Raw genomic sequence first — 13,766 nt, 5'->3', positions numbered from 1 at the left:
TTTGCTGTTACGTGAAGCAAAAGCCTGATCCCTGTATTGTTTCTTCACACACGCCTTGTTAGATACAAGCCCCTCAGGCTACTCATAAATGTCTGCTACCAGTGGTGGGGAAGCGCAAAGTTTATTCAGAAAACAGAGTGAAGCAACAACTTGTTTTGCTGCTTAATTTGCTAGACACTTGTAATATCTTACTTTATAAGGAGTTCCAAGGTTTTTCAGTGCTCTGAGCTCTGCAAATTGCCACATACCCTTTTATGGATGAGGTTTATTATGGAGATTAGCATGTTATATAGGTTGCTTAATGTGCTTGAACCTGAATTTTGAGGCCAAGATTTAAAGAGCTGTGTGTGTTCTACCTGCAGAAATACATAGCAGAATCTTTAGGGAAGTAAAATGGCACTGGGGGTGTGGGGTGTTGGGGGGGTGTGGGGTGTGTGAGTGTGTATCCGCACTAAATGTTTCTTGAACTAAAGAACTGAGCAGAGTAATTTTTAAGAGGAATTCTATTAATGTCTTAAGATGATAGGCTTCTGCATCAGGATCACACAAGAAAAATAAAGCTCTGAGGGCAGTGACTGTAACATGTCATGTCTGGGGAGCAAATTTAAGGAAGACAAGTGGGCAGTGCATAGAATGAGGACAAAAAGGAGTGCCAGCCATAAGAAGTTCAATCTGTGAAGTATTGTGTTGCTTGCAAATACCTTTCAGACAAGCTCTTAGAAAACATTAAAGAAAATGAGAGGATTTGGCTGACATCCCAGTGTCCCACAACATTAACTATTTACTAACATCTAGCTTTATTATTGCGGAGGCTGCAAGCACATGGGATTTCCCTAAAGCATTTGCTAATGTAAAATGAATTGTCAGCTTTAGAGAAACAGCCTAAATAAGAGAGCAGCAGACTCCCCTGTGAGAAGATGTCCAGAGCTTTCCTAAGTTTAGTTCAGTTTTTACTTTGTGAATTCAATTATTTTCCCATCTGTTAATGAGTTATTTTCCTTGTAGTTGTTTAAAAACTGCAATAAAAACACATTATCTCATAACAGAGAAACCAAAAGCAACCTGATGGCTGTCTTGGAGATCCATGAGAGAGTAGGAGTAAAGTTGTGCTTAGCAGACTGAGGACTCCATGGATGAGATGGAAGAAGTCACTCAACCTCTCTGAGGCTGTTAAAACCAAGGGTAATAGTACTGGTACCGCACCGAGGGCTTGGGAGGACGAACATGTTAGTGCAGGCGAGGGAGTCAGACACCACGTATGGAGCACTGCTGCAAAGCCTCCGTATTACCACTTCTAACGGGTGAGAAGGGAACAGTTACCAGAGAAAACAAACGTCCCAGTTTGAAGGATAAGATCGGTGAGCCTGTGGCCCTCCTCTCGACCCGCTCAAGCAGGTCTGTGTCTTTCTTACACCCATTCCACTTAGGACAGCCTAGACCTCTTGTGCTCTGCATTCCCTGATAGCTAAGCACCTCAAAAGACTCCCAGGCAGGCAAGAAGAGATGCAGGCGCCAGGTGCGCTGACCGGCAGCCACAAAGCTACGTCAGATTCACCCTGTGCCCAGCACTGCACCGTCTCCGGAGCTGAGCCTGTGGAGTCAGCTGAGCTTTGCCATGCACATGTCGCTGGAAGCAACAGGCCCCATCAGGGATCAAGGAGGTCTTCACCTTGTCCGTAGGTGTAAGTGTCACCAAGAGGACGGGAATGGAGGGTGATGGAGTAGGAATCCTAGGGCGAGCAGCTTCCCTAGGCAGCAGAGCTCTTGCTGTGCAGCGGCTCCCACGGCGTGAAGGCAACAGTGATTCCTCAACAGGTGCCTTAGTGGGGAGAAAAGAAGGCTTTGCTGACTAATAACCACATGTTATTTGTAAGCTTATCTGTAGTCCCCATGGTAATAGCATCTTTAGGGGTCAGATTGCTCCGGCAGACATTAATTTTATGGTGTGTTTTACTAATTATTAACCTCCTCATTCTTCTGAGCCAGATTTTTCCTTTCCAAACCACCTGCCAAATGACAGCATGGTCCATGCTGCTGTAAACTGTGCGCTCCCATGCCGACACCATTGTTATTCTACACCACACCCTCCTGTAATGTCAGAACTAATTTCATGCTTTTCAGCTACCATTTTGATACACAGGAGCCCAATGAATTATGCTTTTGTAGAACGAGTGAATGGGTATTAGTTTTGCGGTAAGCTGCAAAGAACAGAGAGAAATACTGGATCAAACCTAAAAGTAGAAATCACCTTCTGATGGGCACCTTTCTGAGAAAAGAGAGATATTTTACCAAGTTGTAGCTGTGTCGCCTCAACTACTACAACAATGATGCTATCTTTCTTGTGTTGGTCCCATCAAGGTTTTTTCTTATCAAACTTGACAGAGTGATAGCTTAAGCAAAGTAGGGGTTTGGATGTTGTTTCATTCTCTTAGCTGTCCTGCATTTGTCTTCATTATGATTAGCATCCTCTAAAAAAAAATACTAACTTCAATGTTAATATATATTCATTTTCTTTCTTACATCCCTAGGCAGGGCAGAGAAATCCTGCGAGAGAATGATGCTTAGACAGTTACTAAGATATAGCCTAACAGATTTCAGGGTTAAGAGCAATCTAGTAAGAGTCAGTTAATTATGCCACGTGACATGATTAGTGATGTAATGGCAACCTTTATAATTAATATCTGCCAGAGATTTTGTTGTTCTGAAAATGCTCTCTGAGTGCCCAAAGACTGACGGGTACATTCTGAAAACAAAATGGCTTGGCTAGTTATTCAGGAGAAAATGAACATATAAGGAGAAAAAAAAAAAAAAAAAGAATTGTATAGTTACCTTTTTCTGCCTATGTCACAGACCCCACTGGGAGAGTTAAGAAACAAGAATTTTTAAAGCTGAATGAAACAGGAGAGAAATGAGATAAGGAAAGCTTTTGGTGTCCAGAAACATAAATAACAGATCTCTGAAGTCTGGAAAGGTGGTGTATGTGAGAACATGAAAAACCTTTGATGAGATGTTGAGTTAAAAGGGATCTCTGAGGCCTCTGTGCTCAGACGTACTGCTAAATAGGTGGCGTGCCAAGCCCCAGTGGAGGGCAAGCAGCTGGCATCCCTTGGCAGTGATGTCCCAGCAGCAGCCCAGGGATGCTGGCAAGAACGGGGGCCACGGCTGGTGGTCCTGTGTGATGCTGGCTGGTGGTCCTGTGCTGCGCTGGTGGCTGCAGCCACTGCAGCTGCCGTAGCCCTGGGACTTCAAGCCCCGGTGTGGACAGGGGGTTGGAGAATTTTACCAGCAAACATACGGAGTTCATACAAGCTGAAATTTAACAAATCAGTCAGGAAAGTGCAGGGTGGCTTATTTATTTTTGGAAGGTTTTTTTTTTAAAACATTCTTCTGCTCCTGGGAGAGATATTCCCTGACTGTGCAACATAAAGCTGGGAATAAATTCAGCTTTATGCAAAAAGCGTTATCAGATGCACAGAATAATTACACATAAAATTGCCACTTTAATTGACACAAGTCAGCTGGGGGAGGGAGCAAACTCTTCTTCAGAGTTTGTGGCGAGACTAGACAGAAAAGCGACCTCGCAAGATGATAGTATCATTTTAATTGAGACAGACAGAGGTGTTAGGCAAACACATGTTAATTGCCGCAATTGAAATCCAGGGCTCAGTCTGACAAAGCGCTGAGTATGTCCACTCCCTGGAGTCAAAAGGAAGCACCTTGGAGGTTTGGGCCTTTGCCAGAACAAGAGGGTTAATTTTGAGTCGACAATTCAGGTTTCCAGACTGTTCCAGACAGTGTCGGAGCAGCAGCAGCAATGTGAGCCCTGGCAGTGGTTCCCGCTGGGCTGTGCGCAAGCAATGGGACCCCTGGCTCGAGTTCCTGAGCCCCCAGCACAGTCCAGAGCCCCTGAACTAGGCACCACGGAGAGGCAGGAAAGCAGTCCAAAAGCTGGCTATTCCCAGGTAGCTGGTCGTTAAGTCTGATGCTGGTTCCTGACAGGGACGGGGGCGTTTGTTTCATCTGCCCAGCAGCTGGAGCATGGGCTATGTGGGGCTGCCCCCACCACGCGCCTTTTCTGTTACGGCATGGGCCAGGTACTCTCAGGAGCAGGATCAACACTCTCCTGCACCTGGAAAGCATAAATACATATTTTTCCATAGTTTTGTAGCAGCCAGGCTGGATGTGGCATGTCTCTACTGTCAAAGCCAGGCTGCTGAATAAAACAGACCGTAATAACCATGTTGGGTTAAATGGAAATGTCTGCTAAGGGGAATACCCCTTCTCCACGCAGTGCAGGGATACCAAAATGCAGGTTCAAGTTCAGGTAACTAAATCCTTTCTTTTGCCCCCCGAGGTTTGCTGGCCTTGCGTGGTCCCTGCCCGTGGCTCCCCCGCCAAGCGCCCGGAGCGCGGCAGCGCCTGTCTGCAGAGGTGGTGGAGCGTGAGACGGGGGTGGGGGAGCCTGTGAAACAGAAATGTCCTAAAATTTTGGAGGTCATTGGAGAAAAAAAAAGAGAGAGAGACAGAAGTAAGGCCACTACAGTCCTTGCTTTGATTAGAACAGTTGCCGAGAGAAACTTGACATTTCAGGTTTGAAATAGGTGGTGGCAAAGAAAGTACCTAAGTGAATGTTTTTAATAACTTACTGTAAGGGGAAAAATATTTTCCCTACTAATATTCAGAGGATTATTTAAAAAAAAAAATCTCCCCTTTGACCATGGCAAGGATGTGCCAGCAGCTAATTTCAGTGGCATCTGGCGCAGCCAGACTTGGGCCTGGTGCAGACCTCGTCAGGGAGCAGGACGAGCGTACGAGACTTCCCTTCCCATTTCAGCATCCCCCTCCGTGACTTTCCCCCCTCACCACCCCCTGCCAAACCTCTTCCTCCCCTCCAGGTTTCGCCAGCAGCGCAGCAGATGCAGCCCACGCAGACGATACAGCCGCCACAGCCGACCGGAGGTCGCCGGAGGAGGGTGGTGGATGAAGACCCGGATGAGAGGAGGCGGAAATTTCTGGAAAGGAACCGAGCCGCCGCCACGCGCTGCAGACAGAAGAGGAAGGTCTGGGTGATGTCACTGGAAAAGAAAGCAGAAGAGCTCACCCAGACAAACATGCAACTTCAGGTACGAGCCACTGTCTGCACCCCCGAGGGCACAGAGGGGCTCTTTGTGCTCGGAGGGGCTGGCGGTGCCGGCAGGACCTCACCACCCTTGGGGCTGCCCCTGTGGGAGCGTGGGGCATAATCAAAGTTGATTAATCAAGATGTGTGTGCTTCAATTAAAGGAATAATTACATTTTAGTGGGATAAGCCAGGAAAAAGCTGTCTTGGGATTTAGAAGCCTTCGCTAGATGGATTTGTATTTATTTTCTTTTCTTGTCGCTGCTTTTTGTGGGGATTTTTTTTGGAAGTGCCATTAACTTGGCTGTAAAGGACTTCTTCAAAGCAGGGCATGTAGCTAAACCCTCATTCAAAGCCAACAAGATAGGAGCATAAATAGCTCAATCTCCCAATAAGGAAAATGAAATGGATAGATGAAAATACCCTGAATATGATAACAAAAGCCTTTGTTACTGTGCTGCCCTTCTTAGGGTGGGCACGGTACTTCTGCCCCATCCAGAGGTGTGCTGCTCACGCCTCTGTGTTTTAGGGGAGTGCCATGACAGAAATGGTCTTTCTGCTCTTGGCAGCACACAGGCACCGGCTGTAGCACAACAGTACTGTTACAACAATACAACAGTATTTCAACAGTATAAAAGCAGGTGGCGGGGTGCCGTTTGCCCGCACGGGTCTGCCCTCCCTGTCCCGATGCACAGAGCCAGTGTTATTTCCCGAGTGGGTTAAAACATTGCCTCAAGTATCTCTGGTGCTGTGAGGTTAGTTCAGTTGTCTGTTTATGTCACTAAATCTGGAAGACAAATTGCCTTCAGAAGAAGTTATAAAATAATGTTACGGACAAATGTTTAACATAAACCCAGCAGACAAGCTCCGAGTGCCATTTTTGCTCAGTCCTTCCGAAGCTGTGGAGCAGTTTGTGTGTTCTTAGGTTTAAGCTTTGCAGAAGAGCCTGGTTTAAGCTTTGGGGCAAACCAAACCCTCTCTTTCTTTTCCAGAATGAGGTTTCCATGCTGAAAAATGAGGTAGCACAGCTGAAACAGTTATTGTTAACACATAAAGACTGTCCGATAACAGCTATGCAGAAAGAATCACAAGGATATCTAAGTAAGTAGCTGGTATGTTTGCACTGTCTCCATACTCCTCACAGGATAGCAAAGTTTCCAGTTCTTCCCTCCAGAACCCCTTGCTGGTCGTATTATCACTTGAACCTGACTTCTCAAACATCATCCGAGCCATCCAGTCTTCTGCCCTTATTTATCCAGCCCCACTCAAAACCAGAACAGCCCTGGTTTGCATCCCACACAGCAGAGCTAGCCTTCCCCACCCCCTCCCTTCGGCAAGGAGATGCACACGGATGGACGCTCGCTCCCCTGTGGAGGATCCTGCTTGAACTCACAGCTCCAAACCTGCAAGAGTCCTCCCGGGTGCAGTGCTGCCAGAACCTTAAAATAACTCTCAAAAGGAAAGTTAAAAAGGAAAACATTACAGTCCCCCTCCAGCAAAAATGGTACTGTGCTGTGACAGTCGCACAGACCAGGAGTGGCGCAGGTTTTCAAGGTTTGTTAACTCTTTTTTAACTCTTATCTTTGATATTTATTTTTTTTTTTTCAAAAACTTCTCATCTGATGGAGACATTGAATTGATTCTGTCTAGTTGATGCATTTTATGACTGTGGTAATTTAGGGATGAATTCTTTGCTTGGCTCTACGATGGCTCAGAAGAGCCTCAGGGTTAATATTTGCTAGATTGCGGCATTCTCTTAAAATAGAGCCATTTCTGTCTCCTCTGCATCACTATGCATCTGGCTCTTTAACAGTACTCAAAGAAAAAAATACATAATTGAATTACATGCCTATCAGGTTTTGCTTGAATTAGATTTTCTGTGCTGCAGTGCACTGCACTCTAATTTTGATTCCTGCTGGAGCAAATAAAGTGTTTAAGCATGCCAACTGATTTTATAGACCTTAAGATATCGGATGTTTTATCCCAATATTGGTCTCATAAGCATTAGGATCTTGGACTTTTTTCAAGGTCCCAACTCCTGAAGTCAGGTTGATATCAGAGAAGCTGGCTTAAAAAAACCACAAACCCCAAACTGCAAAAGATCAGAAAAGTCAGGCAGTGTTGGATAACTGTGTATTTTGAAATCCTGGGACTTGTGCATGCCTCAGGTCGTTAGTATTGCTGCCATAGTAGTATATCCCTTTTCCAGGGGCATCATCCAGCCTGGGCTTGTTACTCAGATGGAAAAATGAACATGTGTTGTCTCTGTGCCCTCACCCCCTTCCCAGGTCCCGAGAGCAGTCCTCCCGCGAGCCCGGTCCCAGCTTGCTCCCAGCAGCAAGTCATCCAGCACAACACCATCACGACCTCCTCCTCTGTCAGTGACGTCGTGGGAAGCTCCACTCTCACCCAGCTCGCCAGCCACAGAACAGATATCAACCCCATCCTTTAAAAGTGGTTGATCAGAAACTGCTAGGGGAGTGTGGTAGCGTATCAAAGTGTCCTCTGTGCTAAGGACATTTGCAACCGTAACTCAAGCCTGGAAGATTCCTCAGTTCTTGAAAGACTCTGGCTTTCATTTTTATAGTTATTAAAAAGTCTTTTATACTTAGTTACATAAAAGGGAGTTATGCAATTAATATGCTATCAGCTTGAGAAATGCTTTGGTGCTTTCTCCAGTTTTTTTGGTACCAGTTACTTGTTTATAAACCTAACTGTTCCTGTACATAGTCATGTTTCCTTCTCACCAATCTAGCCTGAAGCCTCAGAAATACAGAGTTGTGTTAAATCGCAGCCGTTAGCCGATGTGAGGCATGAAAAGTATTAGAGAGTCGTACGTAGTTAACTAGGAGTAATTAGGCTACAAATATAGAGAGAGGGCATCTGCTGACAGCATAATAAAAACAAGCGAGCGTTGTGCTCTCAGCAGACCCATCTTGCATTCAGAACCTCTTTCAAAGTGGTTTTATGGGATGTGGCCGTCAGGACAAAATCAAGCCCAAATAACGTACTCTTTTATCTAGCCCTTCCTCTTCTCCTCTCTCCCCTGCCCTGGCCTTTTTCTCCTCCAGTTATTCTTACACCTTCCTCTTCCCTTCCCAAACCCTTTTCACCCCCCGCCTTTTTTTCCTGCTTTTTTTCATTCCAAGGCTTTCTGACTTCCCTCTCTTTGTCAAAGAACGGTGATGAACAAGCAAAAACTTCAAGCCCACCTGAAAACTGTCAGCACGGCTGCTACTTTCACTAGCTCTTCACCCGCGGCTGCGCTGTGCCAAGCATTTGGCTTTTAAAAAGTAGAAATGCTCCTGATTTAGTGTTTTTAATAAACAGCAAAAGGTGAAAGCAGTGCAGCCCCAGGTGAAGCAGGATTGCGAGCCAGCTGTGTTGGTGCTAGCAGCCCTGTAAGCTTCTGTGGTGAGGTACATCTGAGAATCACAGCAATTCTTTTGCACTGCTGGTCATTAACATAGAAAAATCCATGTACTATATAATAATTTGGAAAAGTTCTGTTCCCTAACCCGGTTGCATTGTTCTAGCAGCGAAAGCTAACAGCTTCAGGTTTCACAGGCTATAAATGAGGAATAAATCAGCAAAACGGTTCTGACCAGTTGAAGAAATGCCATTTTTAATTCCCAGGGAAAGACCTGCTCTCTGCTGGCGTTCCTTTAAGCATCCACAGACCGATCCCAAGCTGGCAGACAGCAGCGTAGCTTCACTGACTTTAATGGCACTTAACGCCTGTTTACCGCAGGCGAGGAGTTGTCTCATTAGGACGCTAAATAATTTTTAGAAGGCATGCAGCCATTAAAAAGCACTGCAAGAATGGCAAATCCCACTGCACTCCGGATAAAATTCAGTCCTGCAAAGAGGGTCTGGAAAAGAGCCTTATGCCACAATTAAGGTTTTTGTTTGGACTCTGGGCCTGCCCCTCAGCGGGACTGATTTGCATCCCCGAGTGGTACCAGTGATTGATGGGAAAATCAGACAGAGATGATGCCAGTTAATTATGCTGCCTTGCTGTATATTGGGACCTGATTTTGCTCTCAAATCTGTCAGCGGCAAAAACCTCCCACTGCTTACCCAGGAAGCGGGCTCCAAGCCGGTGATAAATGTTCAAACATTTTGAGCTGCATCCCTAATAGCAAAAGCTAATTCACATTATTCCCAGCAAATCCTCTAGCCCTGGACATGCTTTGTTCTGAAGCAAAGTTCTCCTCCTCAAAGACGCTGTCTTTGGTTTTTAAAGGAGTCGTGGATTTTAAAAGGGTGGCTCTTCTCCGTGCAGGAAGGAGAGTGAAACAACTGAAGCGTGAGGCGTAGGGCCTGCCTGGAAAGGAAAGCAAAGTTCTGAGAATCATGCATTTCCAAATTAGTTCTTATCTTGGTAACTAACTTTTTATCAGTATTCTTTTCTTTAACATCGTGCTTTCCATTTATGCAAATACATTCAGAAGAAGAAGATTTTTAATGTACAGTGTAAATCTTGACTTGATTATATAGTCTAAGAACCAAAAAAAAAACCATGAAAAAATACAAATGTAAAGGATTTTCTATTATATTTTAGACAAACATATACTTTTAAAGTGTTTTAAATACTGAATCTATAATTTTTTTTAAACCTCCAGTTGTAATAGCTAAATGGTTTTGCTTCATCACGGCTCCCAAGGGAACTCTTTTCAAATATGCAGTCAAGCAAAATGTTCCAGCTGAGTATCCACTATGTAAAAAAAAACAAAACAAATAAGCATTTCCCCTGTGTCTGAATTTCATCATTCACTATGAAAAAGAAAATGCCATCGCAGGTTTATTTAAAAAACTTTCCCTCTATATAGGTAGCACTTAAATACATTACAAAATAAAAATCAAAGCTGTTGGTAATATTAGAATACCCAGTTGAACTACACTGCACTAGAATTACGGTTTAGCTTCATTTTATTCAGTCTCCTCAATTAAAATATTTAGCTGTTAAACTGAAAGCTTCTACATTAAAAAGAAAAAAAAAAAAAAAAAAAGGAAAAATGCAAAAACCTTGCCTAAGTTTTGTTAAATTCAGCAGCTTGACAGTTTGACTGATGTGTATTATATATAGCTCAATTATTTCTTTTTTTAATGCTAACTAGGCAAGCCAACCACACATGTTGGCCTAAATGTGTAATTACAATGAAATGTCTCCTCTCTATACTGTTGGCCTTTAGGTATAATCCTTGCTAGTGATGTGGAAATAAGTAAAGGATGAAAAGCTATTTGCTATTGCTTCTTGTAACTCTGTCGCAGGTTCACAGGCCAAGACAACACGCAGCATATTTATATCGGCTATATCATCGGTAAAAGGACCAACTGTACCAGGCACCTTATACTATTCATCAGATTCACTTCCACATTAAAACGCTCTTGTTTTCCAGGGGAGTGATCCTGCAGCCTTTCCTCAAGCTGCCGGTCTGGCCAGGCACCGGAGGCTGCCTGAGCAAGGGCTGTGGGAGCAGCCCCTGCCCCTCTGTCCCCAGGCTGTCCCCCTGTTGAGCGGTCAGTGGCTGTGGCCTCTTCCTAAGCATGTCACTCGAAATGCACTTCCCGGGCTCCTTCCATTGAGGAGAAATCCTGCTTTTCCATGAGCTACTGCTGGAGATGCTCCACTTGCCTCCTGCGCTGCCAAGCCAGCCCGTCGGGCTCATCGGGCTCCGTGCCCCATCCCGCTGCCAGCGGGTGACTCGGACCCTTCCCTTGCCCGCTCTGCCGGGCACCAGCGGGGCCGCGAGCCTCAGCCGGTACCTTGCTCGAAGGAGGTGTTTCGGTGGACAGCATCTCTCATTGCGCAACATCAGAAGCACATTGGAAATCTCAGCCACAGACAACTGCAATACTTTGATCCAAAAGAAATGATGCTGTGATGCGGTGCGCTCGCCCCCAGCCCCCCTTGCCCGAGGCAATTTATGCAAGCCATATTCATAACGCTGCCTGTGGGAGACAAGTAGTTTGTGTGCTATCATGGTGTGTTTTATAAAGACGACGATGACGATGATGATGATGATTTATGGAGAATTTCACGCTGTTGGGAGTTAATTCCTGCTACGAAGCTAAATGTCTGCTGCCCATCTTCTGAATAGTGGAAAGTCAATGGTTCAGTGCCTCAGTGCGTGTGGATTTAGTGTGTTAACTGACTCTGTCCTGTTAACTAACAAGCCAGCTATAACTGTTGTTAAATGCCCAACTTTTGAGGATTCATATTTTTTTAAGCAACAATATTTAGTGTTGAAAACTAGTCTTTTAGTTTAGGCAAAATGTGCTTTTTAGCAGCTAATACCTTTTTTAAAAAAAAAGCGTATAGAGTGAATTTATGAAAATTCATGAGGACCAAAGCAATTTTAAAACAGGAATCTATTAATTTAGTATTCACATAGAATTTTATAAAGTATTTATTAATAAATGTTATTTTAACACATTCCATTTGAACAGTATTCTTGTACAGAATCTGTTTGTTTGTTTTTTTTAAGTTACAATATTAGTTTTGCAATAAACTACTCTAGGTGTGTGTGCATCTTAATCTTTCAGGGTCTCAAGCAGAAGCCATCCATCTAAGATGGAAAAGCTTGCTGAGGTCAGTTGTACAGAAATTCCTAGAATTAAATGTTTTCCTTAAAGCAGCATCTGCTTTTTTCTTTTTTTTTTTCTTTCTTCTTTTTTTTTTTTTTTTTGGTAACAACAAAACAAATTATAAACCTTCAGTTATTTCCTTTGTATTGGAAAATGTGCTCTCATTTTATAAAGCATGGGTCAACATATAACTGGAAAGCCTGTCTTTTTTTTTTCTCTCCTTTTTTTTAAGGCTGATTTTATACATCACCACAGAAGATCTAACCCCATCCTTGTTTCTTTTCTAATATCTCATAGTGAGTTGCACTATACTGCCTTATCATTGCCTCTTCTGTCCTCTTACTGAGCAGTGTTCCTTAGATTTAGACCATTGAAACTCCATTATACATCAGAGAAAATGACTGGAGGGGGAAGAGGAGAAAAAGATTGATCTGTAGACATAAAAACTAAACTGTGCCTATAAAACAAAACCGGTTACAACTAATCAGTATCTTATTTCTACGTTTCAATTATTTATATTATTTTAAAATTGCACTTTAGCTCTCACTCTCTTTCTTGGTCTCCCTTGTTGAATCATTTATAAATAACTCTTGTAAAACGTTTGCACCAGATACATTTATATGCTTTCACTGGTGGCATATCTACAACTTGTCTCTCACACCTGCCCAACGGAGAAGCTGAGAACAGCCAACCTGCAGTGTGACTTAGACTTTACACCCTCTTCATGACAGCATATAAATGTTTTATTATGCAAAGTGTGTGAGGCAGCATCTAAGCTACATTTATAATCTCTCATCCCAAGAACCAAAGTGTCCTGTATATCGTGAAGTCAGGAGACTGGCTCTGTTGTGCATTGCCATGCACTTTGACTGTTGTCCAACTCACGGTAGCTGTGAAGCTGCGGTGATAACAGTGGCCATACTATGTATTAGAGTTCTGAATCAATAAAATATGTTGCCTTATAACTTGACTAGGGACAGCACCTTTTAAAAAAAAATAATTAAGAAAAGAGACAAAAAACTGAAAAACTTCTAAGTACAAACAAAAGCAATAAAATCTCAAGTGATCTGAACACCAAAAGAAAAAAATCTATTTTTCAACATTTGAAATAATCTTACTGCAAAGACAGATGAGACTGTTTACATCCGTTTACAACTCCATTTTTTTTCCCAGAGCTTACAGTTACCTCACTTTTATCAGTGGCTTTACATTTAAGAGCTAAATTGCTTACCATTATTGGTTTTCCATAGCCTTCAAAATGACTTTATAGTAAATCCTAAACTGTATGAGGCCAAAATATGTCAGCATTCACACACACTCACCGACAAGATTTATTCTAAGTGGAAATCTGATCCTTTCCCAGGCTCTCCTTGGACTGGAATCAATAACTGCAACTTGCTATATTTAGACCAATGTGTAATACCTGGGATTCAGGCTCTCCAGTTCTGTATTTATGCACATTAAGTGTTGGTGATGTTGAGTTTCACCTGGTAGAACTGTTCCTGAAGCCCGTAGTAAGAACTTGCCATCTGATGCCGTGAGACTCAGACCCAAATCTCTTTCTTGGCTAAAAATCTGTGCAGCAGCCCTCTGAATGAAGCCTGAAAGCTCCTTCTGGCTTTGCAGAAACTGCAGCAGTGTCAGGACGTGAGGGAGGTGGGAGGGCTGGTAGGCCATTTCAAGGGAAATGTTTTCCTTGCTGGAATTTAGGACATTCCAGAGAATTTTATTCCCCCACCCCTCAAAGCTGAGATTGCAGAGGTCCCGGTCAGAGACAACCTTTACCATGCTTCCAGATGACAAACTATTTTGCACAAAAGGTATTTTCACTCTTCTGAACAAGAAGAATTGCCACTGAGAGGTTTGCCAAGGACTTTATCGCAGGGACCCAAGTGTTTCCCAGCCCGTGGCTGTGAGCTCTGCGCCCCCCTCTCTAACAGCTCCATTCAAGCACTGGGTAGCACTCATCGGTGAACGTCGCTTCTTCGAACTATTGCCATTGTCCTGGTTTTAAGGAACTTTTAGCACTGCTTGGAGTAAGCCTAAACTATGGAAG

At 43.7% G+C, this 13,766-nt stretch overlaps 1 protein-coding gene across 1 annotated transcript in view; it reads left to right on the top strand.

Moving 5' to 3' along the window:
• The window catches only part of CREB5 (cAMP responsive element binding protein 5), a 100,505-nt gene extending 88,705 nt beyond the window's left edge, over nt 1-11,800 (top strand). Inside the window, exons 5-7 of the mRNA XM_027814715.2 lie at nt 4,896-5,123; nt 6,112-6,220; nt 7,408-11,800. Coding sequence (XP_027670516.1) covers nt 4,896-5,123; nt 6,112-6,220; nt 7,408-7,571 — 501 coding nt within the window. The 3' untranslated portion in view covers nt 7,572-11,800. The remainder of the gene's footprint in view (nt 1-4,895; nt 5,124-6,111; nt 6,221-7,407) is intronic.
• The last annotated feature ends 1,966 nt before the right edge of the window (nt 11,801-13,766 follow it).

Source organism: Falco cherrug, chromosome 4 (assembly GCF_023634085.1).
Source record: "Falco cherrug isolate bFalChe1 chromosome 4, bFalChe1.pri, whole genome shotgun sequence".
Taxonomy (NCBI): domain Eukaryota; kingdom Metazoa; phylum Chordata; class Aves; order Falconiformes; family Falconidae; genus Falco; species Falco cherrug.
Note: the sequence above shows the minus strand (reverse complement) of the source record. Positions and strands in the feature narration are given on the sequence as shown.